Source organism: Rhynchophorus ferrugineus, unplaced genomic scaffold (genome assembly GCF_030347505.1).
Source record: "Rhynchophorus ferrugineus isolate W39M unplaced genomic scaffold, kcgeb_rfMv2 rfM8, whole genome shotgun sequence".
Classification (NCBI taxonomy): Eukaryota; Metazoa; Arthropoda; class Insecta; order Coleoptera; family Curculionidae; genus Rhynchophorus; species Rhynchophorus ferrugineus.
Genome location: NW_027472587.1, coordinates 31,886,944 through 31,914,031, shown reverse-complemented (window position 1 = coordinate 31,914,031; position 27,088 = coordinate 31,886,944). Strand labels below are relative to the sequence as shown.

The 27,088-nt window shown below is 32.0% G+C and overlaps 1 protein-coding gene across 1 annotated transcript in view; it reads right to left on the bottom strand.

The window, feature by feature from the left end:
• LOC143200982 (clavesin-2) overlaps positions 1-25,608 on the bottom strand; it is a 32,446-nt gene extending 6,838 nt beyond the window's left edge. Inside the window, exons 1-2 of the mRNA XM_076411797.1 lie at positions 25,475-25,608; positions 4,420-4,620 (exon numbers count right to left, since the gene is read on the bottom strand). Coding sequence (XP_076267912.1) covers positions 4,420-4,588 — 169 coding nt within the window. The 5' untranslated portion in view covers positions 4,589-4,620; positions 25,475-25,608. The remainder of the gene's footprint in view (positions 1-4,419; positions 4,621-25,474) is intronic.
• Between the last annotated feature and the right edge of the window lie 1,480 nt (positions 25,609-27,088).

Here is a 27,088-nt window from a genome sequence, read left to right as displayed (position 1 = left end):
TAAATAATTATAATTTTATAATTGAGGAATACACACTGATGTATTTTCTCGCACTCGTCTTGCTTGTTAATTAATCCAAGTACATAGGAAAAGTAGTAATAAATTAACTGTAAATTAAGATTGTACTAAGCGTATCTAATAAAGATGTTATAAAAAAAAATTTAAAAAATTTAGTTACTTCAGCTTTATTGTATTATTTAATGCAGATAATGTGTTGAAAGTTATACATTATTGTATAACATAATACATAATTTAAATAGGCAAAAATTAAAGTAAACTATAAATATATATTATATAAAGTAAACAGTAAAATGTAAGAGAATTTCAATTAATTAATAAAATAAAACATTTAAAAGGTTTTTTCAATATGAATATTTATATAAATTATAAAATGTTGGTACACATTTTTTGCATATATGTATAAATTTTCAATATTTTTACGTTTAACCATTATCACATCCTGTAACCTATAATCGACTTAATATCTGAAATCTTGAAAAGGCTACAAAGCAGTAACTAATCTAGATTCCTAGAATTTGGACAGAAGCTTGAAGTTCAAGGTGTCCGGCCACCAAAAATGACTAGACTATTAGAATTTGGAGCCACCTAATCTTGGGAAACTATTCCATATAGGGTAAACTATGGAAATTTCGATAAATACAATTCTATTCAAAAGATCATTAAAGAAAAAAACTGGCAGACCAAGGCACAGGCGATACACACAAATAATTTTATTACAACTGTCCAGATGACCATGTAGATCTCTTTGATCGTTTCTTTAGGGGGGAGGTATTATAAGTTTATGTTATTATTGAATTGAATTATGAGTGCAAAGTCTAGATATAGGGATCCGGTTAATATTAAAATTAGCGATGGAAATAATCGACTGAAAACAGTCGAAACAGCCGATAGTCAAAAAACTAACGACTGTATAGAGTAATAACTATTCTCAATGAAATGCACGGTTCGGTCTTTTCCTGTATAAATTGTGAGAGAGGAAAGGACGGAGATAACTGCTTCGAGCAGTTAATTTTATATGTGCTAATATTTTCCAACGGTAGTATAAGCGAGACGGAAATATACATATTCCTTCATGTACTAACTTTAAAATAGAAAAGGAGAAAAGTAGTTACTGAATACTATTAACTTACCTTAAACAAAATCTAAAACTAAATAAGTACAATAACCATAAATACTAAATAAAAATTAAACATATACCTAATCATAGAAAAAAGGAAATGATTACACGATATTGAACAGAAATATTTTTTAACAAAAATCGAGAGAGTAACAAGCAAAAGTATTTTATTATTTATCATTCACAATTTTAATCTTTTTATCCTGTTATCTTAACAATCTTGAAAAATATCGTTCCAAAATGCTGTTATATTAATATACAATATATTGTTATGTACAAGCATACTACCAAAAAGATTATAAAACTATATATATCACATATACATCTATGTAAGCGTAAACTGTCTATATTTTTCTCAAGGTAGCGGCTAGGATGACAGAGCCAGAATGTTAAAAATAAATCGAATGAAACTAGTAGAACCAAAAATAGTAACTAAAAGTATGAAACAGTCGATAGTAAATAGTAAAAAAATCAGTCGGACCGAAAATAGCGACTGAAAACAGTCGACTGAAACAGTCACTGGTAAAAAGTAGTAAAATCAGTCGAACCAAAAAAAGCGACTGAAACAGTCGATAGTAAATAGTAGTCAATTACTAAACAGTCGATAGTCGATTTCATTCGATAGTTCCCAACACTAATTATAATAGATTTAGACCATAAGGGTAATTCTATATCGTCATTTAACAAGTTTCCATATCTTTCCATAAAATAAAATAGTTTTTTAAACTTAAATAATTTTTTTAATTATTTTAAACCGTTCACATTTAATAACTTTCATATATCGTTTTATTGAGATTTATTTTTTTCGTAAATATATTCATTTATCGCTTTTTAAATTTAATGGTTAATAAAGAACCTATTATACAGGTCATGCAACACAAGACAGTGTATGAAAAGTGTTCTAAATTTACTCTAGACTTCGGCCAGCGTTTCAAACGAAATTTCAACGCTCGACGTGTCTTCAGCTACTTTCACCTCAACAGGAATGTGATTTCTTTGCTTCATAAACCAGAAGCACAGGCCAGTCTATAATAAAGACTTTTTCGGTATATTGTTCGATGAAGAAATTGTTGTAGATAGTGTCTGGTTATTTAGTTATTTGCATAATAATTTCTATATTTACATACAATAGATCTGGGGATAAGTATTGGGATGTTTTATCAACGGTTGAAAGATATATACCATATCTGTGATCATGTTAGTATCATCTCGTTACGCTAAAATTATCGCGTCTTTTAGTTCAATCAGAATTCGGACTAATTTTAAGCTAAAAAATTATTGAAGAAATTTTAATTTTTTTAATCAAAAATATTATAAATATATATATATATATATATATATATATATATATATATATATAATAAATCGAATGAAACTAGTAGAACCAAAAATAGTAACTAAAAGTATGAAACAGTCGATAGTAAATAGTAAAAAAATCAGTCGGACCGAAAATAGCGACTGAAAACAGTCGACTGAAACAGTCACTGGTAAAAAGTAGTAAAATCAGTCGAACCAAAAAATAGTTTTTTAAACTTAAATAATTTTTTTAATTATTTTAAACCGTTCACATTTAATAACTTTCATATATCGTTTTATTGAGATTTATTTTTTTCGTAAATATATTCATTTATCGCTTTTTAAATTTAATGGTTAATAAAGAACCCATTATACAGGTCATGCAACACAAGACAGTGTATGAAAAGTGTTCTAAATTTACTCTAGACTTCGGCCAGCGTTTCAAACGAAATTTCAACGCTCGACGTGTCTTCAGCTACTTTCACCTCAACAGGAATGTGATTTCTTTGCTTCATAAACCAGAAGCACAGGCCAGTCTATAATAAAGACTTTTTCGGTATATTGTTCGATGAAGAAATTGTTGTAGATAGTGTCTGGTTATTTAGTTATTTGCATAATAATTTCTATATTTACATACAATAGATCTGGGGATAAGTATTGGGATGTTTTATCAACGGTTGAAAGATATATACCATATCTGTGATCATGTTAGTATCATCTCGTTACGCTAAAATTATCGCGTCTTTTAGTTCAATCAGAATTCGGACTAATTTTAAGCTAAAAAATTATTGAAGAAATTTTAATTTTTTTAATCAAAAATATTATAAATATATATATATATATATATATATATATATATATATATATATATATATATATATATATATATATATATATATATATATTAAAAGAATGTTTGTGTCATTTAAAATGTTTATTAGTTCAGCACTATTGCATTAATTAGTGCCAGAAAACAATGTGATTTATTATATTAGATTAAGAACATTTGATACTAATGTCAATGACAAAGAATGACCTGGAGAGCTTAAAAAATTCTAAGACAACGAACTGCAATACTTATTGGATGAAAACTCAGCTCAGATTATCAAGATACCTTCAGATAGCTGAGCAGGTAATAAATTAACTGTTTCTAGCCATTTACATGGGATGATAAAAGATTCCAAAGGAGTGGAAATGGCTACCACACAGATTGAATGCCATTTTATTTCCGAACCGTTTAAATACTGCCGTTTCATTGCTTATCAGACAAAAAAACAAAAACAAGTCAACTGAACGATGTTTTGTTGCAAAAAAGACCAGCAATTAACGCACAGTCATGCCTACATGACAACGTACGGCCACAAAAGAGGTGTGAGTGATATATCTCGAATGGGGAGTTCTGTAGCACCTAGCGCACTCACCAGACCTATTGAAATACCTATTGAAACAATTATCAGAATACATACAAACACTTAATATATCGACTATATAGTTATTATAACTGTCACAAATAAAATAACTTAAATAATGTTAGATTGGCTGATATTACTTTTGCTATCTAGAATACATCTACTAATTAAAATGTTGTGACAGTGTATGTAGCTTGTGACATCAAGAATCATATCCGATTTACAATTTATATCTCGAATAATTACGATGTTCAAACCTGTGAGTTGTTGTCTTTTTCGTTGAAATATTTTCAAGTTTCTCTTTATTTTATTAATATTTATAAATGTTAAATATATCGATTGTTGTTGGTTGTTTGGAATATCGTACCGATTATAGCGTTTCAGCGTGATATTGATTTTATTATGATAATCAACACCATAAATTTTACATATCTGATAAAAACACCATCAACTTTGTCCGGGCTAACTACGTTATAAAGAAAATACGCACAACTTACTTGTAACCTAACCTAAATGAAATCAGCCGATTGACGAGATAATGAATTCAATAAAACGATGATTTTATGAGGCGCTCACCTGTTCTACATCTTTTAATATTGGGATGCTTATTGATCCATTCCCTCATCTGTTGCAACGACTGCTCCCTAATGTTGTCATCCTCCCTAAGCTCATCCAACGCGCGTTTCTTCACCTCCTCTGGTAACGTGCACTTGTATTCCTGCTGAGCGTTTCCTCCGGATCCCATTTTTGATATTGTTCGGTGCTTCCCGGTCTGGGCTGAAATAAGATCGTCCATTACTATTATTTATATAAATACGTCGCGTAGATATAATCTTAATGGTTTTTGAACATGCTAATGATCATTATACATATTGCAATTTGCAACATTAATTTATTGTGGGCCCGAATATTTTAGTTGGTCGGATATAGTTATCAACACTCGTACAATATTATTTTAACCATTCAAAAATACTACTTTGATTATTTTGTTTAACAACTGTCTTAACATAAGGGAAATTAATTTTAGATCGGTTTTTTAAATAAATTTGTACAGATGCAGTGTCAGAATGGACTATTTAAACGTTTCCATATAGATTTTCCCGAACTACGCTATATATGTACATGTTTTCTTTATTTATTCTCATGGTGGTTGTCAATGAAACCATAGTTAGTCTGAAAATAAACACAACTTGACCTAATATCAAAAAGACTGATCTATTAGTCAATAATAAAGACTATTTAGACTTATAGGGTGTAAATATGGGGTTGTATTAAATCATCAAACTGACTAGTAATAGTTCTTTGATTAATTACTAATGCTTATCGCTACCAAGACCTCGAAATCAACTTGACGATATTTATCGATAATAATCGACAAATGAGGAACCTTCTTCAACTACTTTTGTTTCATATGGGTGAAATATGTTAAGATGTCGCCTTAGATGGATTGAGAAATTTTTTCACAAGCTCACTGCTGTCGATGGAAGAATTCATCATTGGCGCTCTTAGTATGGTGTCGGTGACGGTATTTCCCGTCAACAAAACATTAATCTGTATTCGAACATGTTAAAGAATCAGTTTCAATTTTTATTCTATGGATCATTGAAGTAACTGGCTATCTTAAGTCTCCAAAATTCCGAAAATATATTTGATATCAATATAAAAACAATACAAGAAGGTCTGCAGCTCAAAATATCCATCAACAATAAGATTGAACTGATGTAATGAGATTTATCGATAATAATCGATAAATGAGCAACCTTCTTCAACTAATTTTTGTTTTATATGGGTCAAATATATTAAGATGTCGCCTTAGATGGATTAAGACATTTTTCAACAAGCTCACTGCTGTCGATGGAAGAATTCATCATTGGCGCTATTAGTATGGTGCCGGTGACGATATCTCCCGTCAAGTAAACAGTAATCTATATTCGAATATGTTAAAGAATAAGTTTCAATTTTTATTCTATGGATCATTCAGGTAACTAGCCATCTTAAGTCACAAAAATTCCGAAAATATACCTGATATCAATATTAAAACAAGAAAAGAAGATCTGCAGTAGTGAGATTTATCGATAATAATCGATAAATGAGAAACCTTCTTCAACTACTTTTGTTTTATATGGGTGAAGTATGTTAATATGTCGCCTTAGATGGATTAAGACATTTTTCAACAAGCTCGCTGCTGTCGATGGAAGAATTCATCGTTGGCGCTATTAGTATCGTGCCGGTGACGGTATATCCCGTCAAAAAAACATTAATCTGTATTCGAATATGTTAAAGAATAAGTTTCAATTTTTATTCTATGGATCATTCAGGTAACTAGCCATCTTAAGTCACAAAAATTCTGAAAATATACCTGATATCAATATTAAAACAAGAAAAGAAGATCTGCAGTAGTGAGATTTATCGATAATAATCGATAAATGAGAAACCTTCTTCAACTACTTTTGTTTTATATGGGTGAAGTATGTTAATATGTCGCCTTAGATGGATTAAGACATTTTTCAACAAGCTCGCTGCTGTCGATGGAAGAATTCATCGTTGGCGCTATTAGTATCGTGCCGGTGACGGTATATCCCGTCAAAAAAACATTAATCTGTATTCGAATATGTTAAAGAATAAGTTTCAATTTTTATTCTATGGATCATTCAGGTAACTAGCCATCTTAAGTCACAAAAATTCTGAAAATATACCTGATATCAATATTAAAACAAGAAAAGAAGATCTGCAGTAGTGAGATTTATCGATAATAATCGATAAATGAGTAACCTTCTTCAACTACTTTTGTTTTATATGGGTGAAGTATGTTAATATGTCGCCTTAGATGGATTAAGACATTTTTCAACAAGCTCGCTGCTGTCGATGGAAGAATTCATCATTGGCGCTATTAGTATGGTGCCGGTGACGGTATATCCCGTCAAAAAAACATTAATCTGTATTCGAATATGTTAAAGAATAAGTTTCAATTTTTATTCTATGGATCATTCAGGTAACTAGCCATCTTAAGTCACAAAAATTCTGAAAATATACCTGATATCAATATTAAAACAAGAAAAGAAGATCTGCAGTAGTGAGATTTATCGATAATAATCGATAAATGAGCAACCTTCCTCAACTACCTTTGTTTTATATGGGTAAAGTATGTTAATATGTCGCCTTAGATGGATTAAGACATTTTTCAACAAGCTCGCTGCTGTCGATGGAAGAATTCATCGTTGGCGCTATTAGTATCGTGCCGGTGACGGTATATCCCGTCAAAAAAACATTAATCTGTATTCGAATATGTTAAAGAATAAGTTTCAATTTTTCTTCTATGGATCATTCAGGTAACTAGCCACCTTAAGTCACAAAAATTCCGAAAATATACCTGATATCAATATTAAAACAAGAAAAGAAGATCTGCAGTAGTGAGATTTATCGATAATAATCGATAAATGAGTAACCTTCTTCAACTACTTTTGTTTTATATGGGTGAAGTATGTTAATATGTCGCCTTAGATGGATTAAGACATTTTTCAACAAGCTCGCTGCTGTCGATGGAAGAATTCATCGTTGGCGCTATTAGTATGGTGCCGGTGACGGTATATCCCGTCAAAAAAACATTAATCTGTATTCGAATATGTTAAAGAATAAGTTTCAATTTTTATTCTATGGATCATTCAGGTAACTAGCCACCTTAAGTCACAAAAATTCCGAAAATATACCTGATATCAATATTAAAACAAGAAAAGAAGATCTGCAGTAGTGAGATTTATCGATAATAATCGATAAATGAGTAACCTTCTTCAACTACTTTTGTTTTATATGGGTGAAGTATGTTAATATGTCGCCTTAGATGGATTAAGACATTTTTCAACAAGCTCGCTGCTGTCGATGGAAGAATTCATCATTGGCGCTATTAGTATGGTGCCGGTGACGGTATATCCCGTCAAAAAAACATTAATCTGTATTCGAATATGTTAAAGAATAAGTTTCAATTTTTATTCTATGGATCATTCAGGTAACTAGCCATCTTAAGTCACAAAAATTCTGAAAATATACCTGATATCAATATTAAAACAAGAAAAGAAGATCTGCAGTAGTGAGATTTATCGATAATAATCGATAAATGAGTAACCTTCTTCAACTACTTTTGTTTTATATGGGTGAAGTATGTTAATATGTCGCCTTAGATGGATTAAGACATTTTTCAACAAGCTCGCTGCTGTCGATGGAAGAATTCATCGTTGGCGCTATTAGTATCGTGCCGGTGACGATATCTCCCGTCAAGTAAACAGTAATCTATATTCGAATATGTTAAAGAATAAGTTTCAATTTTTATTCTATGGATCATTCAGGTAACTAGCCATCTTAAGTCACAAAAATTCTGAAAATATACCTGATATCAATATTAAAACAAGAAAAGAAGATCTGCAGTAGTGAGATTTATCGATAATAATCGATAAATGAGAAACCTTCTTCAACTACTTTTGTTTTATATGGGTGAAATATGTTAATATGTCGCCTTAGATGGATTAAGACATTTTTCAACAAGCTCGCTGCTGTCGATGGAAGAATTCATCGTTGGCGCTATTAGTATCGTGCCGGTGACGGTATATCCCGTCAAAAAAACATTAATCTGTATTCGAATATGTTAAAGAATAAGTTTCAATTTTTATTCTATGGATCATTCAGGTAACTAGCCATCTTAAGTCACAAAAATTCTGAAAATATACCTGATATCAATATTAAAACAAGAAAAGAAGATCTGCAGTAGTGAGATTTATCGATAATAATCGATAAATGAGCAACCTTCCTCAACTACCTTTGTTTTATATGGGTGAAGTATGTTAATACGTCGCCTTAGATGGATTAAGACATTTTTCAACAAGCTCACTGCTGTCGATCGAAGAATTCATCATTGGCGCTCTTAGTATGGCGTCGGTGACGGTTTTTCCCGTCAACAAAACATTAATCTGTATTCGAATATGTTAAAGAATAAGTTTCAATTTTTATTCTATGGATCATTCAGGTAACTAGCCATCTTAAGTCACAAAAATTCTGAAAATATACCTGATATCAATATTAAAACAAGAAAAGAAGATCTGCAGTAGTGAGATTTATCGATAATAATCGATAAATGAGAAACCTTCTTCAACTACTTTTGTTTTATATGGGTGAAATATGTTAATATGTCGCCTTAGATGGATTAAGACATTTTTCAACAAGCTCGCTGCTGTCGATGGAAGAATTCATCGTTGGCGCTATTAGTATCGTGCCGGTGACGATATCTCCCGTCAAGTAAACAGTAATCTATATTCGAATATGTTAAAGAATAAGTTTCAATTTTTATTCTATGGATCATTCAGGTAACTAGCCATCTTAAGTCACAAAAATTCTGAAAATATACCTGATATCAATATTAAAACAAGAAAAGAAGATCTGCAGTAGTGAGATTTATCGATAATAATCGATAAATGAGTAACCTTCTTCAACTACTTTTGTTTTATATGGGTGAAGTATGTTAATATGTCGCCTTAGATGGATTAAGCCATTTTTCAACAAGCTCGCTGCTGTCGATGGAAGAATTCATCGTTGGCGCTATTAGTATCGTGCCGGTGACGATATCTCCCGTCAAGTAAACAGTAATCTATATTCGAATATGTTAAAGAATAAGTTTCAATTTTTATTCTATGGATCATTCAGGTAACTAGCCATCTTAAGTCACAAAAATTCTGAAAATATACCTGATATCAATATTAAAACAAGAAAAGAAGATCTGCAGTAGTGAGATTTATCGATAATAATCGATAAATGAGAAACCTTCTTCAACTACTTTTGTTTTATATGGGTGAAATATGTTAATATGTCGCCTTAGATGGATTAAGACATTTTTCAACAAGCTCGCTGCTGTCGATGGAAGAATTCATCGTTGGCGCTATTAGTATCGTGCCGGTGACGATATCTCCCGTCAAGTAAACAGTAATCTATATTCGAATATGTTAAAGAATAAGTTTCAATTTTTATTCTATGGATCATTCAGGTAACTAGCCATCTTAAGTCACAAAAATTCTGAAAATATACCTGATATCAATATTAAAACAAGAAAAGAAGATCTGCAGTAGTGAGATTTATCGATAATAATCGATAAATGAGAAACCTTCTTCAACTACTTTTGTTTTATATGGGTGAAATATGTTAATATGTCGCCTTAGATGGATTAAGACATTTTTCAACAAGCTCGCTGCTGTCGATGGAAGAATTCATCGTTGGCGCTATTAGTATCGTGCCGGTGACGATATCTCCCGTCAAGTAAACAGTAATCTATATTCGAATATGTTAAAGAATAAGTTTCAATTTTTATTCTATGGATCATTCAGGTAACTAGCCATCTTAAGTCACAAAAATTCTGAAAATATACCTGATATCAATATTAAAACAAGAAAAGAAGATCTGCAGTAGTGAGATTTATCGATAATAATCGATAAATGAGAAACCTTCTTCAACTACTTTTGTTTTATATGGGTGAAATATGTTAATATGTCGCCTTAGATGGATTAAGACATTTTTCAACAAGCTCGCTGCTGTCGATGGAAGAATTCATCGTTGGCGCTATTAGTATCGTGCCGGTGACGATATCTCCCGTCAAGTAAACAGTAATCTATATTCGAATATGTTAAAGAATAAGTTTCAATTTTTATTCTATGGATCATTCAGGTAACTAGCCATCTTAAGTCACAAAAATTCTGAAAATATACCTGATATCAATATTAAAACAAGAAAAGAAGATCTGCAGTAGTGAGATTTATCGATAATAATCGATAAATGAGTAACCTTCTTCAACTACTTTTGTTTTATATGGGTGAAGTATGTTAATATGTCGCCTTAGATGGATTAAGCCATTTTTCAACAAGCTCGCTGCTGTCGATGGAAGAATTCATCGTTGGCGCTATTAGTATCGTGCCGGTGACGATATCTCCCGTCAAGTAAACAGTAATCTATATTCGAATATGTTAAAGAATAAGTTTCAATTTTTATTCTATGGATCATTCAGGTAACTAGCCATCTTAAGTCACAAAAATTCTGAAAATATACCTGATATCAATATTAAAACAAGAAAAGAAGATCTGCAGTAGTGAGATTTATCGATAATAATCGATAAATGAGTAACCTTCTTCAACTACTTTTGTTTTATATGGGTGAAGTATGTTAATATGTCGCCTTAGATGGATTAAGCCATTTTTCAACAAGCTCGCTGCTGTCGATGGAAGAATTCATCGTTGGCGCTATTAGTATCGTGCCGGTGACGATATCTCCCGTCAAGTAAACAGTAATCTATATTCGAATATGTTAAAGAATAAGTTTCAATTTTTATTCTATGGATCATTCAGGTAACTAGCCATCTTAAGTCACAAAAATTCTGAAAATATACCTGATATCAATATTAAAACAAGAAAAGAAGATCTGCAGTAGTGAGATTTATCGATAATAATCGATAAATGAGAAACCTTCTTCAACTACTTTTGTTTTATATGGGTGAAATATGTTAATATGTCGCCTTAGATGGATTAAGACATTTTTCAACAAGCTCGCTGCTGTCGATGGAAGAATTCATCGTTGGCGCTATTAGTATCGTGCCGGTGACGATATCTCCCGTCAAGTAAACAGTAATCTATATTCGAATATGTTAAAGAATAAGTTTCAATTTTTATTCTATGGATCATTCAGGTAACTAGCCATCTTAAGTCACAAAAATTCTGAAAATATACCTGATATCAATATTAAAACAAGAAAAGAAGATCTGCAGTAGTGAGATTTATCGATAATAATCGATAAATGAGAAACCTTCTTCAACTACTTTTGTTTTATATGGGTGAAATATGTTAATATGTCGCCTTAGATGGATTAAGACATTTTTCAACAAGCTCGCTGCTGTCGATGGAAGAATTCATCGTTGGCGCTATTAGTATCGTGCCGGTGACGATATCTCCCGTCAAGTAAACAGTAATCTATATTCGAATATGTTAAAGAATAAGTTTCAATTTTTATTCTATGGATCATTCAGGTAACTAGCCATCTTAAGTCACAAAAATTCTGAAAATATACCTGATATCAATATTAAAACAAGAAAAGAAGATCTGCAGTAGTGAGATTTATCGATAATAATCGATAAATGAGTAACCTTCTTCAACTACTTTTGTTTTATATGGGTGAAGTATGTTAATATGTCGCCTTAGATGGATTAAGCCATTTTTCAACAAGCTCGCTGCTGTCGATGGAAGAATTCATCGTTGGCGCTATTAGTATCGTGCCGGTGACGATATCTCCCGTCAAGTAAACAGTAATCTATATTCGAATATGTTAAAGAATAAGTTTCAATTTTTATTCTATGGATCATTCAGGTAACTAGCCATCTTAAGTCACAAAAATTCTGAAAATATACCTGATATCAATATTAAAACAAGAAAAGAAGATCTGCAGTAGTGAGATTTATCGATAATAATCGATAAATGAGAAACCTTCTTCAACTACTTTTGTTTTATATGGGTGAAATATGTTAATATGTCGCCTTAGATGGATTAAGACATTTTTCAACAAGCTCGCTGCTGTCGATGGAAGAATTCATCGTTGGCGCTATTAGTATCGTGCCGGTGACGATATCTCCCGTCAAGTAAACAGTAATCTATATTCGAATATGTTAAAGAATAAGTTTCAATTTTTATTCTATGGATCATTCAGGTAACTAGCCATCTTAAGTCACAAAAATTCTGAAAATATACCTGATATCAATATTAAAACAAGAAAAGAAGATCTGCAGTAGTGAGATTTATCGATAATAATCGATAAATGAGAAACCTTCTTCAACTACTTTTGTTTTATATGGGTGAAATATGTTAATATGTCGCCTTAGATGGATTAAGACATTTTTCAACAAGCTCGCTGCTGTCGATGGAAGAATTCATCGTTGGCGCTATTAGTATCGTGCCGGTGACGATATCTCCCGTCAAGTAAACAGTAATCTATATTCGAATATGTTAAAGAATAAGTTTCAATTTTTATTCTATGGATCATTCAGGTAACTAGCCATCTTAAGTCACAAAAATTCTGAAAATATACCTGATATCAATATTAAAACAAGAAAAGAAGATCTGCAGTAGTGAGATTTATCGATAATAATCGATAAATGAGAAACCTTCTTCAACTACTTTTGTTTTATATGGGTGAAATATGTTAATATGTCGCCTTAGATGGATTAAGACATTTTTCAACAAGCTCGCTGCTGTCGATGGAAGAATTCATCGTTGGCGCTATTAGTATCGTGCCGGTGACGATATCTCCCGTCAAGTAAACAGTAATCTATATTCGAATATGTTAAAGAATAAGTTTCAATTTTTATTCTATGGATCATTCAGGTAACTAGCCATCTTAAGTCACAAAAATTCTGAAAATATACCTGATATCAATATTAAAACAAGAAAAGAAGATCTGCAGTAGTGAGATTTATCGATAATAATCGATAAATGAGAAACCTTCTTCAACTACTTTTGTTTTATATGGGTGAAATATGTTAATATGTCGCCTTAGATGGATTAAGACATTTTTCAACAAGCTCGCTGCTGTCGATGGAAGAATTCATCGTTGGCGCTATTAGTATCGTGCCGGTGACGATATCTCCCGTCAAGTAAACAGTAATCTATATTCGAATATGTTAAAGAATAAGTTTCAATTTTTATTCTATGGATCATTCAGGTAACTAGCCATCTTAAGTCACAAAAATTCTGAAAATATACCTGATATCAATATTAAAACAAGAAAAGAAGATCTGCAGTAGTGAGATTTATCGATAATAATCGATAAATGAGAAACCTTCTTCAACTACTTTTGTTTTATATGGGTGAAATATGTTAATATGTCGCCTTAGATGGATTAAGACATTTTTCAACAAGCTCGCTGCTGTCGATGGAAGAATTCATCGTTGGCGCTATTAGTATCGTGCCGGTGACGATATCTCCCGTCAAGTAAACAGTAATCTATATTCGAATATGTTAAAGAATAAGTTTCAATTTTTATTCTATGGATCATTCAGGTAACTAGCCATCTTAAGTCACAAAAATTCTGAAAATATACCTGATATCAATATTAAAACAAGAAAAGAAGATCTGCAGTAGTGAGATTTATCGATAATAATCGATAAATGAGAAACCTTCTTCAACTACTTTTGTTTTATATGGGTGAAATATGTTAATATGTCGCCTTAGATGGATTAAGACATTTTTCAACAAGCTCGCTGCTGTCGATGGAAGAATTCATCGTTGGCGCTATTAGTATCGTGCCGGTGACGATATCTCCCGTCAAGTAAACAGTAATCTATATTCGAATATGTTAAAGAATAAGTTTCAATTTTTATTCTATGGATCATTCAGGTAACTAGCCATCTTAAGTCACAAAAATTCTGAAAATATACCTGATATCAATATTAAAACAAGAAAAGAAGATCTGCAGTAGTGAGATTTATCGATAATAATCGATAAATGAGAAACCTTCTTCAACTACTTTTGTTTTATATGGGTGAAATATGTTAATATGTCGCCTTAGATGGATTAAGACATTTTTCAACAAGCTCGCTGCTGTCGATGGAAGAATTCATCGTTGGCGCTATTAGTATCGTGCCGGTGACGATATCTCCCGTCAAGTAAACAGTAATCTATATTCGAATATGTTAAAGAATAAGTTTCAATTTTTATTCTATGGATCATTCAGGTAACTAGCCATCTTAAGTCACAAAAATTCTGAAAATATACCTGATATCAATATTAAAACAAGAAAAGAAGATCTGCAGTAGTGAGATTTATCGATAATAATCGATAAATGAGAAACCTTCTTCAACTACTTTTGTTTTATATGGGTGAAATATGTTAATATGTCGCCTTAGATGGATTAAGACATTTTTCAACAAGCTCGCTGCTGTCGATGGAAGAATTCATCGTTGGCGCTATTAGTATCGTGCCGGTGACGGTATATCCCGTCAAAAAAACATTAATCTGTATTCGAATATGTTAAAGAATAAGTTTCAATTTTTATTCTATGGATCATTCAGGTAACTAGCCATCTTAAGTCACAAAAATTCTGAAAATATACCTGATATCAATATTAAAACAAGAAAAGAAGATCTGCAGTAGTGAGATTTATCGATAATAATCGATAAATGAGAAACCTTCTTCAACTACTTTTGTTTTATATGGGTGAAATATGTTAATATGTCGCCTTAGATGGATTAAGACATTTTTCAACAAGCTCGCTGCTGTCGATGGAAGAATTCATCGTTGGCGCTATTAGTATCGTGCCGGTGACGGTATATCCCGTCAAAAAAACATTAATCTGTATTCGAATATGTTAAAGAATAAGTTTCAATTTTTATTCTATGGATCATTCAGGTAACTAGCCATCTTAAGTCACAAAAATTCTGAAAATATACCTGATATCAATATTAAAACAAGAAAAGAAGATCTGCAGTAGTGAGATTTATCGATAATAATCGATAAATGAGCAACCTTCCTCAACTACCTTTGTTTTATATGGGTGAAGTATGTTAATACGTCGCCTTAGATGGATTAAGACATTTTTCAACAAGCTCACTGCTGTCGATCGAAGAATTCATCATTGGCGCTCTTAGTATGGCGTCGGTGACGGTTTTTCCCGTCAACAAAACATTAATCTGTATTCGAATATGTTAAAGAATAAGTTTCAATTTTTATTCTATGGATCATTCAGGTAACTAGCCATCTTAAGTCACAAAAATTCTGAAAATATACCTGATATCAATATTAAAACAAGAAAAGAAGATCTGCAGTAGTGAGATTTATCGATAATAATCGATAAATGAGAAACCTTCTTCAACTACTTTTGTTTTATATGGGTGAAATATGTTAATATGTCGCCTTAGATGGATTAAGACATTTTTCAACAAGCTCGCTGCTGTCGATGGAAGAATTCATCGTTGGCGCTATTAGTATCGTGCCGGTGACGATATCTCCCGTCAAGTAAACAGTAATCTATATTCGAATATGTTAAAGAATAAGTTTCAATTTTTATTCTATGGATCATTCAGGTAACTAGCCATCTTAAGTCACAAAAATTCTGAAAATATACCTGATATCAATATTAAAACAAGAAAAGAAGATCTGCAGTAGTGAGATTTATCGATAATAATCGATAAATGAGTAACCTTCTTCAACTACTTTTGTTTTATATGGGTGAAGTATGTTAATATGTCGCCTTAGATGGATTAAGCCATTTTTCAACAAGCTCGCTGCTGTCGATGGAAGAATTCATCGTTGGCGCTATTAGTATCGTGCCGGTGACGATATCTCCCGTCAAGTAAACAGTAATCTATATTCGAATATGTTAAAGAATAAGTTTCAATTTTTATTCTATGGATCATTCAGGTAACTAGCCATCTTAAGTCACAAAAATTCTGAAAATATACCTGATATCAATATTAAAACAAGAAAAGAAGATCTGCAGTAGTGAGATTTATCGATAATAATCGATAAATGAGAAACCTTCTTCAACTACTTTTGTTTTATATGGGTGAAATATGTTAATATGTCGCCTTAGATGGATTAAGACATTTTTCAACAAGCTCGCTGCTGTCGATGGAAGAATTCATCGTTGGCGCTATTAGTATCGTGCCGGTGACGATATCTCCCGTCAAGTAAACAGTAATCTATATTCGAATATGTTAAAGAATAAGTTTCAATTTTTATTCTATGGATCATTCAGGTAACTAGCCATCTTAAGTCACAAAAATTCTGAAAATATACCTGATATCAATATTAAAACAAGAAAAGAAGATCTGCAGTAGTGAGATTTATCGATAATAATCGATAAATGAGTAACCTTCTTCAACTACTTTTGTTTTATATGGGTGAAGTATGTTAATATGTCGCCTTAGATGGATTAAGACATTTTTCAACAAGCTCGCTGCTGTCGATGGAAGAATTCATCGTTGGCGCTATTAGTATGGTGCCGGTGACGGTATATCCCGTCAAAAAAACATTAATCTGTATTCGAATATGTTAAAGAATAAGTTTCAATTTTTATTCTATGGATCATTCAGGTAACTAGCCACCTTAAGTCACAAAAATTCCGAAAATATACCTGATATCAATATTAAAACAAGAAAAGAAGATCTGCAGTAGTGAGATTTATCGATAATAATCGATAAATGAGTAACCTTCTTCAACTACTTTTGTTTTATATGGGTGAAGTATGTTAATATGTCGCCTTAGATGGATTAAGACATTTTTCAACAAGCTCGCTGCTGTCGATGGAAGAATTCATCATTGGCGCTATTAGTATGGTGCCGGTGACGGTATATCCCGTCAAAAAAACATTAATCTGTATTCGAATATGTTAAAGAATAAGTTTCAATTTTTATTCTATGGATCATTCAGGTAACTAGCCATCTTAAGTCACAAAAATTCTGAAAATATACCTGATATCAATATTAAAACAAGAAAAGAAGATCTGCAGTAGTGAGATTTATCGATAATAATCGATAAATGAGCAACCTTCCTCAACTACCTTTGTTTTATATGGGTAAAGTATGTTAATATGTCGCCTTAGATGGATTAAGACATTTTTCAACAAGCTCGCTGCTGTCGATGGAAGAATTCATCATTGGCGCTATTAGTATGGTGCCGGTGACGGTATATCCCGTCAAAAAAACATTAATCTGTATTCGAATATGTTAAAGAATAAGTTTCAATTTTTATTCTATGGATCATTCAGGTAACTAGCCACCTTAAGTCACAAAAATTCCGAAAATATACCTGATATCAATATTAAAACAAGAAAAGAAGATCTGCAGTAGTGAGATTTATCGATAATAATCGATAAATGAGAAACCTTCTTCAACTACTTTTGTTTTATATGGGTGAAGTATGTTAATATGTCGCCTTAGATGGATTAAGACATTTTTCAACAAGCTCGCTGCTGTCGATGGAAGAATTCATCGTTGGCGCTATTAGTATCGTGCCGGTGACGGTATATCCCGTCAAAAAAACATTAATCTGTATTCGAATATGTTAAAGAATAAGTTTCAATTTTTATTCTATGGATCATTCAGGTAACTAGCCATCTTAAGTCACAAAAATTCTGAAAATATACCTGATATCAATATTAAAACAAGAAAAGAAGATCTGCAGTAGTGAGATTTATCGATAATAATCGATAAATGAGTAACCTTCTTCAACTACTTTTGTTTTATATGGGTGAAGTATGTTAATATGTCGCCTTAGATGGATTAAGCCATTTTTCAACAAGCTCGCTGCTGTCGATGGAAGAATTCATCGTTGGCGCTATTAGTATCGTGCCGGTGACGATATCTCCCGTCAAGTAAACAGTAATCTATATTCGAATATGTTAAAGAATAAGTTTCAATTTTTATTCTATGGATCATTCAGGTAACTAGCCATCTTAAGTCACAAAAATTCTGAAAATATACCTGATATCAATATTAAAACAAGAAAAGAAGATCTGCAGTAGTGAGATTTATCGATAATAATCGATAAATGAGAAACCTTCTTCAACTACTTTTGTTTTATATGGGTGAAATATGTTAATATGTCGCCTTAGATGGATTAAGACATTTTTCAACAAGCTCGCTGCTGTCGATGGAAGAATTCATCGTTGGCGCTATTAGTATCGTGCCGGTGACGGTATATCCCGTCAAAAAAACATTAATCTGTATTCGAATATGTTAAAGAATAAGTTTCAATTTTTATTCTATGGATCATTCAGGTAACTAGCCATCTTAAGTCACAAAAATTCTGAAAATATACCTGATATCAATATTAAAACAAGAAAAGAAGATCTGCAGTAGTGAGATTTATCGATAATAATCGATAAATGAGAAACCTTCTTCAACTACTTTTGTTTTATATGGGTGAAATATGTTAATATGTCGCCTTAGATGGATTAAGACATTTTTCAACAAGCTCGCTGCTGTCGATGGAAGAATTCATCGTTGGCGCTATTAGTATCGTGCCGGTGACGGTATATCCCGTCAAAAAAACATTAATCTGTATTCGAATATGTTAAAGAATAAGTTTCAATTTTTATTCTATGGATCATTCAGGTAACTAGCCATCTTAAGTCACAAAAATTCTGAAAATATACCTGATATCAATATTAAAACAAGAAAAGAAGATCTGCAGTAGTGAGATTTATCGATAATAATCGATAAATGAGCAACCTTCCTCAACTACCTTTGTTTTATATGGGTGAAGTATGTTAATACGTCGCCTTAGATGGATTAAGACATTTTTCAACAAGCTCACTGCTGTCGATCGAAGAATTCATCATTGGCGCTCTTAGTATGGCGTCGGTGACGGTTTTTCCCGTCAACAAAACATTAATCTGTATTCGAATATGTTAAAGAATAAGTTTCAATTTTTATTCTATGGATCATTCAGGTAACTAGCCATCTTAAGTCACAAAAATTCTGAAAATATACCTGATATCAATATTAAAACAAGAAAAGAAGATCTGCAGTAGTGAGATTTATCGATAATAATCGATAAATGAGAAACCTTCTTCAACTACTTTTGTTTTATATGGGTGAAATATGTTAATATGTCGCCTTAGATGGATTAAGACATTTTTCAACAAGCTCGCTGCTGTCGATGGAAGAATTCATCGTTGGCGCTATTAGTATCGTGCCGGTGACGGTATATCCCGTCAAAAAAACATTAATCTGTATTCGAATATGTTAAAGAATAAGTTTCAATTTTTATTCTATGGATCATTCAGGTAACTAGCCATCTTAAGTCACAAAAATTCTGAAAATATACCTGATATCAATATTAAAACAAGAAAAGAAGATCTGCAGTAGTGAGATTTATCGATAATAATCGATAAATGAGCAACCTTCCTCAACTACCTTTGTTTTATATGGGTGAAGTATGTTAATACGTCGCCTTAGATGGATTAAGACATTTTTCAACAAGCTCACTGCTGTCGATGGAAGAATTCATCATTGGCGCTCTTAGTATGGCGTCGGTGACGGTTTTTCCCGTCAACAAAACATTAATCTGTATTCGAATATGTTAAAGAATAAGTTTCAATTTTTATTCTATGGATCATTCAGGTAACTAGCCATCTTAAGTCACAAAAATTCTGAAAATATACCTGATATCAATATTAAAACAAGAAAAGAAGATCTGCAGTAGTGAGATTTATCGATAATAATCGATAAATGAGAAACCTTCTTCAACTACTTTTGTTTTATATGGGTGAAGTATGTTAATATGTCGCCTTAGATGGATTAAGCCATTTTTCAACAAGCTCTCTGCTGTCGATGGAAGAATTCATCATTGGCGCTATTAGTATGGTGCCGGTGACGATATCTCCCGTCAAGTAAACAGTAATCTATATTCGAATATGTTAAAGAATAAGTTTCAATTTTTATTCTATGGATCATTCAGGTAACTAGCCATCTTAAGTCACAAAAATTCCGAAAATATACCTGATATCAATATTAAAACAAGAAAAGAAGATCTGCAGTAGTGAGATTTATCGATAATAATCGATAAATGAGAAACCTTCTTCAACTACTTTTGTTTTATATGGGTGAAGTATGTTAATATGTCGCCTTAGATGGATTAAGCCATTTTTCAACAAGCTCTCTGCTGTCGATGGAAGAATTCATCGTTGGCGCTATTAGTATCGTGCCGGTGACGGTATATCCCGTCAAAAAAACATTAATCTGTATTCGAATATGTTAAAGAATAAGTTTCAATTTTTATTCTATGGATCATTCAGGTAACTAGCCATCTTAAGTCACAAAAATTCTGAAAATATACCTGATATCAATATTAAAACAAGAAAAGAAGATCTGCAGTAGTGAGATTTATCGATAATAATCGATAAATGAGCAACCTTCCTCAACTACCTTTGTTTTATATGGGTAAAGTATGTTAATATGTCGCCTTAGATGGATTAAGACATTTTTCAACAAGCTCGCTGCTGTCGATGGAAGAATTCATCGTTGGCGCTATTAGTATCGTGCCGGTGACGGTATATCCCGTCAAAAAAACATTAATCTGTATTCGAATATGTTAAAGAATAAGTTTCAATTTTTCTTCTATGGATCATTCAGGTAACTAGCCACCTTAAGTCACAAAAATTCCGAAAATATACCTGATATCAATATTAAAACAAGAAAAGAAGATCTGCAGTAGTGAGATTTATCGATAATAATCGATAAATGAGCAACTAATGTTGTTTTATATGGACGAAATGTCTTAAGATGTCACCTTATATGGAATGAGAATTTTTTTTATTTTGAATCGAGTTTCAAAAACCTCAAGAACTTACAGAGACAAATAAAAGTATACAAATAATCATTGGTTTGTTTGCTGTGATAACTATATTTATTTTGCAATTTTGTTTCTCTAGATCTATATACAAAATTCACCCACTAGAACACTGACTCATCTCAAGTTATGAAAAAAAAACGACAATAATAAAAGAGAAAGTAGTTGGGAAAGTAAAAGTATTTTCGATTTTTTTCGCATCAATATTTCGAGGATTTGCGTTATTCTGACTTTCATTTTCGGCGTTTTTATCGCGAAACCGTCCTGGATCCAAACCGGCCGCCAAAGAAAGAACTTCATCGTTTCGAGAAGCCGAGGAGCGCGAACAAATGGCACGGCGCTAGACGGCACCGAGCGCGCGCGAGAAAGTGGCCGAAGAAAGTTCTTCGGTTTCTGCATCGACGAGGACAGATATGACCTATATTTTCGATTGTTTCGGTGTCTTGACGGATACGGCTGGTGTCACGCATAGAAAAACCGCGAGAAACGCTGAAATAAGTAGAGCCGTTTAGATACGACCAAAAAAAAACTCTAGCGGATATAAATCCGGCAGGTCCTAGGTCGCGACCTCTTTTCATCAGAAACAGTGTGAAATCGAAATATTAACGATGTAATCAGAGAAAAAGACTTTAAAATGTCTTAGTTTCAACACCAAGAGACTTACTTGGGTAAATATTGCTTAAGAAATAATAATATCTTTGGTAAATTTGGTAAATTGTTGCCAGATGTGAAGATGTTAAAGAATCAGTTTCAATTTTGATTCTATGCATCACTGGAGAATGCAAGTGGCAGAAATTCAGAAAACATATCTTAATATTAATATAAAAAATAAGAAATCTGCCGCTCAAAATGAGCAAACTTCTTCAACTACTGTTGGTTTAAATGGACAAAGTATCTTAGGATGACGCCTTAAATGGATTATATATAATAATATAATGGAACATATTTTACATAAAGATAAATAATATTTTCAAAATAATTGAAATTGTTGATGATAAAAATAATGTTTAAAAAGGTAACTAAACTTTATCTACTGTTAATACTATATGTAGAGCACTACAAACAGTAATAAATGCAGCAAAAGTTTGATAACATAAACACAAAACGGGTATGTTTGCCAATTAAGACGGACATAAATGCAGATTATCTCACCTCTAACTAAAAATAATTATCAATGAAATATTTGTTTTGTTTAGTCAGTTCTTTTAATTAAACGTTTACTATTCAAATCTTACTATTAGTTAACTACTATTAGTTTATCCTATTCAATACGAGAGAGATTAATTATATTACTATTATTTTACTAAAGATATTATATCAAAGAAAACGATTAAAGAAATCTTCTCATATTTTCTTAAATATAAATTAATTTATAGTCTGTTCAAAGTTGCTGCGATCATACGTCATAAATATGTTTAATGTATTGGCGGCCGCAATTTGTAAATTAATTTTAGAATCAGACAATATTTTCCTTCTCATTTTATTCTAATTAAAAAGAGACATAATGTTCACATGTGAGCGAATGAGCCTGTCATAGTAGTCCGGTTGTCAAACGTATGCCAAATTCTTGAAAACTATAGTCAAAGAGGTTATAACTTTGATCTATAAATGACTGCGACTGTATAATTAACTGTAGTTTTTAGATGTACTATAATGTTAAAATACATTATATTTGATAACATTTTTGTTTCATTACTTTATTTAGATTAGAATTTTGTTATAGGTCAAAGCCAAAATAAGCTAAAACTCAAAGTTGATGTGGCAACATTGCTCCGTTTCGACGTCATAAATTGAGATGACGTATGTTCACACCAACTTTGGATAGGCTATAGATTATGTTTTCTTTGATATAACATCTTTAGTATAATAATTACGGTAGATTAAAATTGCACATAATCTTCCTTCCAACTAGAAAACAACTATCACTGTTGTCATACTTGCTTATTCTTTAGTTAGTTCTTTTAATTAAACGTTTATTATTTAAATCTGAAATCGATAATGTGAACTATACTTAGTCTTGCGCAATAGTAGTTCAGTAGTTTATATTAACGAGCGTCTGATGGAGTTTATCCTATTAAATATGAGATAAACTAAGCCCGATGATTAATCTAGAACATTTAAATATTTGGTTTGTTTTACTAAAGATATTATATGAAAGAAAATATTCAAAGAAATCTCTTCATGTGTTCTTAAATATAAATTAATCTATATAATTATATATAGAGTTTTAATGTGAATTTTGAGATGGCCAAAAAGTTTGAAATTATAACCTGAAATTGTTATTTTACCAGTTTTGAGATCATCTACAAATAAAGCGTTTTAAAGCACTTTCTGGTCGAATTTCTAGATGATACCTCGCCTGGAAGCTAAAATAGTGATTCCTCATCAGGCCTTGCAACCCAAGTGCCATGAATAGTACTGAAAAACTGACAACAATGTTTTTTAATCCCTTTGAAAGTCGCTGCAAATCTTGGCGGAAATCTAATACGACCTAGCTCTGATCATCACAAAGTTTTTAAGAAATATTTGCTTAATAATCAACGAATATTTAATGAATGAATTATTTAATATGAAGAACTCTCAACCAACAAAAAGTTTTGTTAATAAAAAGCACGCCAACACAAATTACATAACCGACAGAACAAATAATCATTTAAATATTCCACACGAACATTGAGGAGAAATTTCTTCGATGGGTCTCTGTTACGAAACTTTATTTGAAAACGGCGGAATAATCAAATTTCGCTTTTTTTCGACATCAATCGCGTCAGCTGCATTAAACCGGCTTTTGCGGGACGTTTGTTTATAAAAGTCAATAGAGGATCAAACTTGAATGAAACTCCAGTAATAACATCTAAAAAATATGATCTTGGTGTTGATTATATGCTGCAAAATCACTGAAACTAAACAGACAAAGCTTTGAAGACACCACATATATCTTAAACATTTAATTCAGTGTTTCAAGTACAACAGAACAGCAGTAATATATTATTTTTATAATTAAAAAATAATATGTAATGCACATATTATAATAACAATTACAATTTTTTACAAAATAATTCAATATCAATATAATAGTTAATGATAATAATTTTACTCATTTAAGAGAACGAATATTAAATCAATTATATTGACAGTGCAACGAAAGTTTGTCATAATAGAAACTCCAAACTTATTTCTAATAACGTCAACATATATTCTGCAAATAGATCAATAAGATTATATTTTTATGTAAATTAATTTGATGACAGCTACAAATAAAAGAAACGTCGCCTAAAGTAGGCGTTAGCTGCATAAAATCAACTTTGCCCGAGGCATCAGTTAAAAAAAAACCGATCAAACCTAACTGAAACCCCTTTATCGATAAACGAGATACATATAAATAGATCAACGATATTGGTCTTTATGCAAATTAGTTTGATGACGGTTACGACAAAACCAATACGAAACATCTTCGAACCTTCTTTAAATTTTGGGTTGTTGTTAATATCAGTATAATAGTTATTGATAATAATTTTACTCATTTAAGAGAACGAATATTAAATCAATTATATTGACAGTGCAACGAAAGTTTGTCATAATAGAAACTCCAAACTTATTTCTAATAACGTCAACATATATTCTGCAAATAGATTAATCAGATTATATTTTTATGTAAATTAATTTGATGACAGCTACAAATAAAAGAAACGTCGCCTAAAGTAGTCGCTGCATAAAATCAGCTTTGCCCGAGGCATCAGTTAAAAAAAACCGATCAAACCTAACTGAAACCCCTTTATCGATAAACGAGATACATATAAATAGATCAACGATATTGGTCTTTATGCAAATTAGTTTGATGACGGTTACGACAAAACCAATACGAAACGTCTTCGAACCTACTTTAAATTTTGGGCTGTTGTTAATATCAGTATAATAGTTATTGATAATAATTTTATTCATTTAAGAAAGCCAATATTGACACTGAAACAAAAGTTTAGCATAATAGAAACTCAAAACTTATTTTTAACAACATCATTCTGCAAATAGATCAACAAGATCAATCTATATGTAAATTAACTTGATGACGGTTACAAATAAACGAAACGTCGCCTAGAGTAGGTGTCAGCTGCATAAAATTAGCTTTGCCCGAGGCGCCAATTTATAAAAATGAAAATCTTTTACCAATCAACAAGAGACATATAAATAGACGAACGTTACTAGTTTGTATGCAAATTGGTTCGATGACGGTTACCACGAAAAAAAAAACGAAACGTCGTCGAGCCTACCTTAAATTTTGGGCTGTCGTTCGCTCGTGCACACTACACGGAACTGCAACGAATGTTACACTGATCCAATCGCAGCCGTTGCCGTAAAAAGTAACTTTCTCCTAACCTACTTAGGCTGGCGAAGAAAATTTTAATGAATCTCATCGAGCCGAAGCAGCCGGCGGATCGCAAAATACGTTTTCGACACGAACAGGTCAGTGTTTCGTCAACGATTTCCTCGGATCACGTCGAGAAGGAAGTCTTCTTACGCCAATTATTGGGGTTCCGAAAAGAGCGTCATAACTAATCTTGAAAAACTACTACACGATGTTTTTACGCGTTTGATTTACCAGAAGAATGTTTTGCTTCTACAGAAAATAAAGGTTTTGAAGGCAAACTTGAGGTTTGAAATAGTGCAATTTTAGATTTCCGTCGAAACGTCAAATGTTAATGACTTCAGTGGGTGATATGACGCTTAGTAAACACTTGAAGGTTTTTATGTATATAACTTTGTTGTGATATTAGATATTCTATCCATTTTTTCACTTTAAAATGAGATTTATCAAAAAATAGATATAATATTAAAAAATCCACAAAATGATTTTGAATGACCATAAATTAAAATTGAATGAGATAGCAGACACTCTAAAGATATCAATTGTACGTCTACATCATATCATTCACGAATATTTGGATATGAGAAAGCTCTGTGTAAAGTGGGTGCTACGCGAGCTCACTTATGACCAAAAACAACGACGAGTTGATGATTCGAAACAGTGTATGACGATGATCAAGCGTAATAAACCCGAGATTTTGCGTCGATATGTGACAATGGAGGAAACATGGCTCCATCATTTCACTTTGAAGTCCAATCGACAGTCATCCGAGTGGACTGCACTCGATGAACCCAGTCCAATGCGTGGGAAAACGCAATAGTCGGCTAACAAGGTTATGGCGTCTGTATTTTGGGATACGTATGGAATAATTTTAATTGACTGCCTTGAAAAAGGAAGCACCATCAACAGCGACTATTATATAGCGTTATTGGATCGTTTGAAGAACGAAATCGCCGAAAAACGGCCGCGTTTGAAGAAAAAGATAGTACTGCTTAACCAAGACAATGCACTGTGTCAAGTTAGTGAAAACTATGGCAACAATCCATGAATTAGGCTTCAAATTGCTTCCTCATCCATCGTATTCTCCATATCTGGTTCCCAGCGACTATTTCCTGTTCTCAGATCTCAAAAGAGTGCTCGCTAGGAATAAATTTTCGTCCAATGAAGATTTTGAAGTAAAGGACAAATCGTACTACAAAAATGGTATCGAAAAGTTGGAGGGTCGCTATAATCAGTGTCTCACTCTTGAAGAAAATTACGTTGAATAAAAAAAACTAATTTTGCCAAAAAAATGTGTTTTACTATGGTATGCCGGGGACTTTTCAATTGACCTATTAAAAGCGAACTAGAAGCTCACGGACATGAAGTCGCGAGCGTTATGTCTATAATGAAAAGGAGGACAAATTTAAATAGCAAGAAATGATCGAAATCAATGGGCTCGTCGCAAATATTAAAAAGTGGAATTATTCCCACAACATTTAACTAACGTATTCCAACCGAATGATATGTAATTTACAAA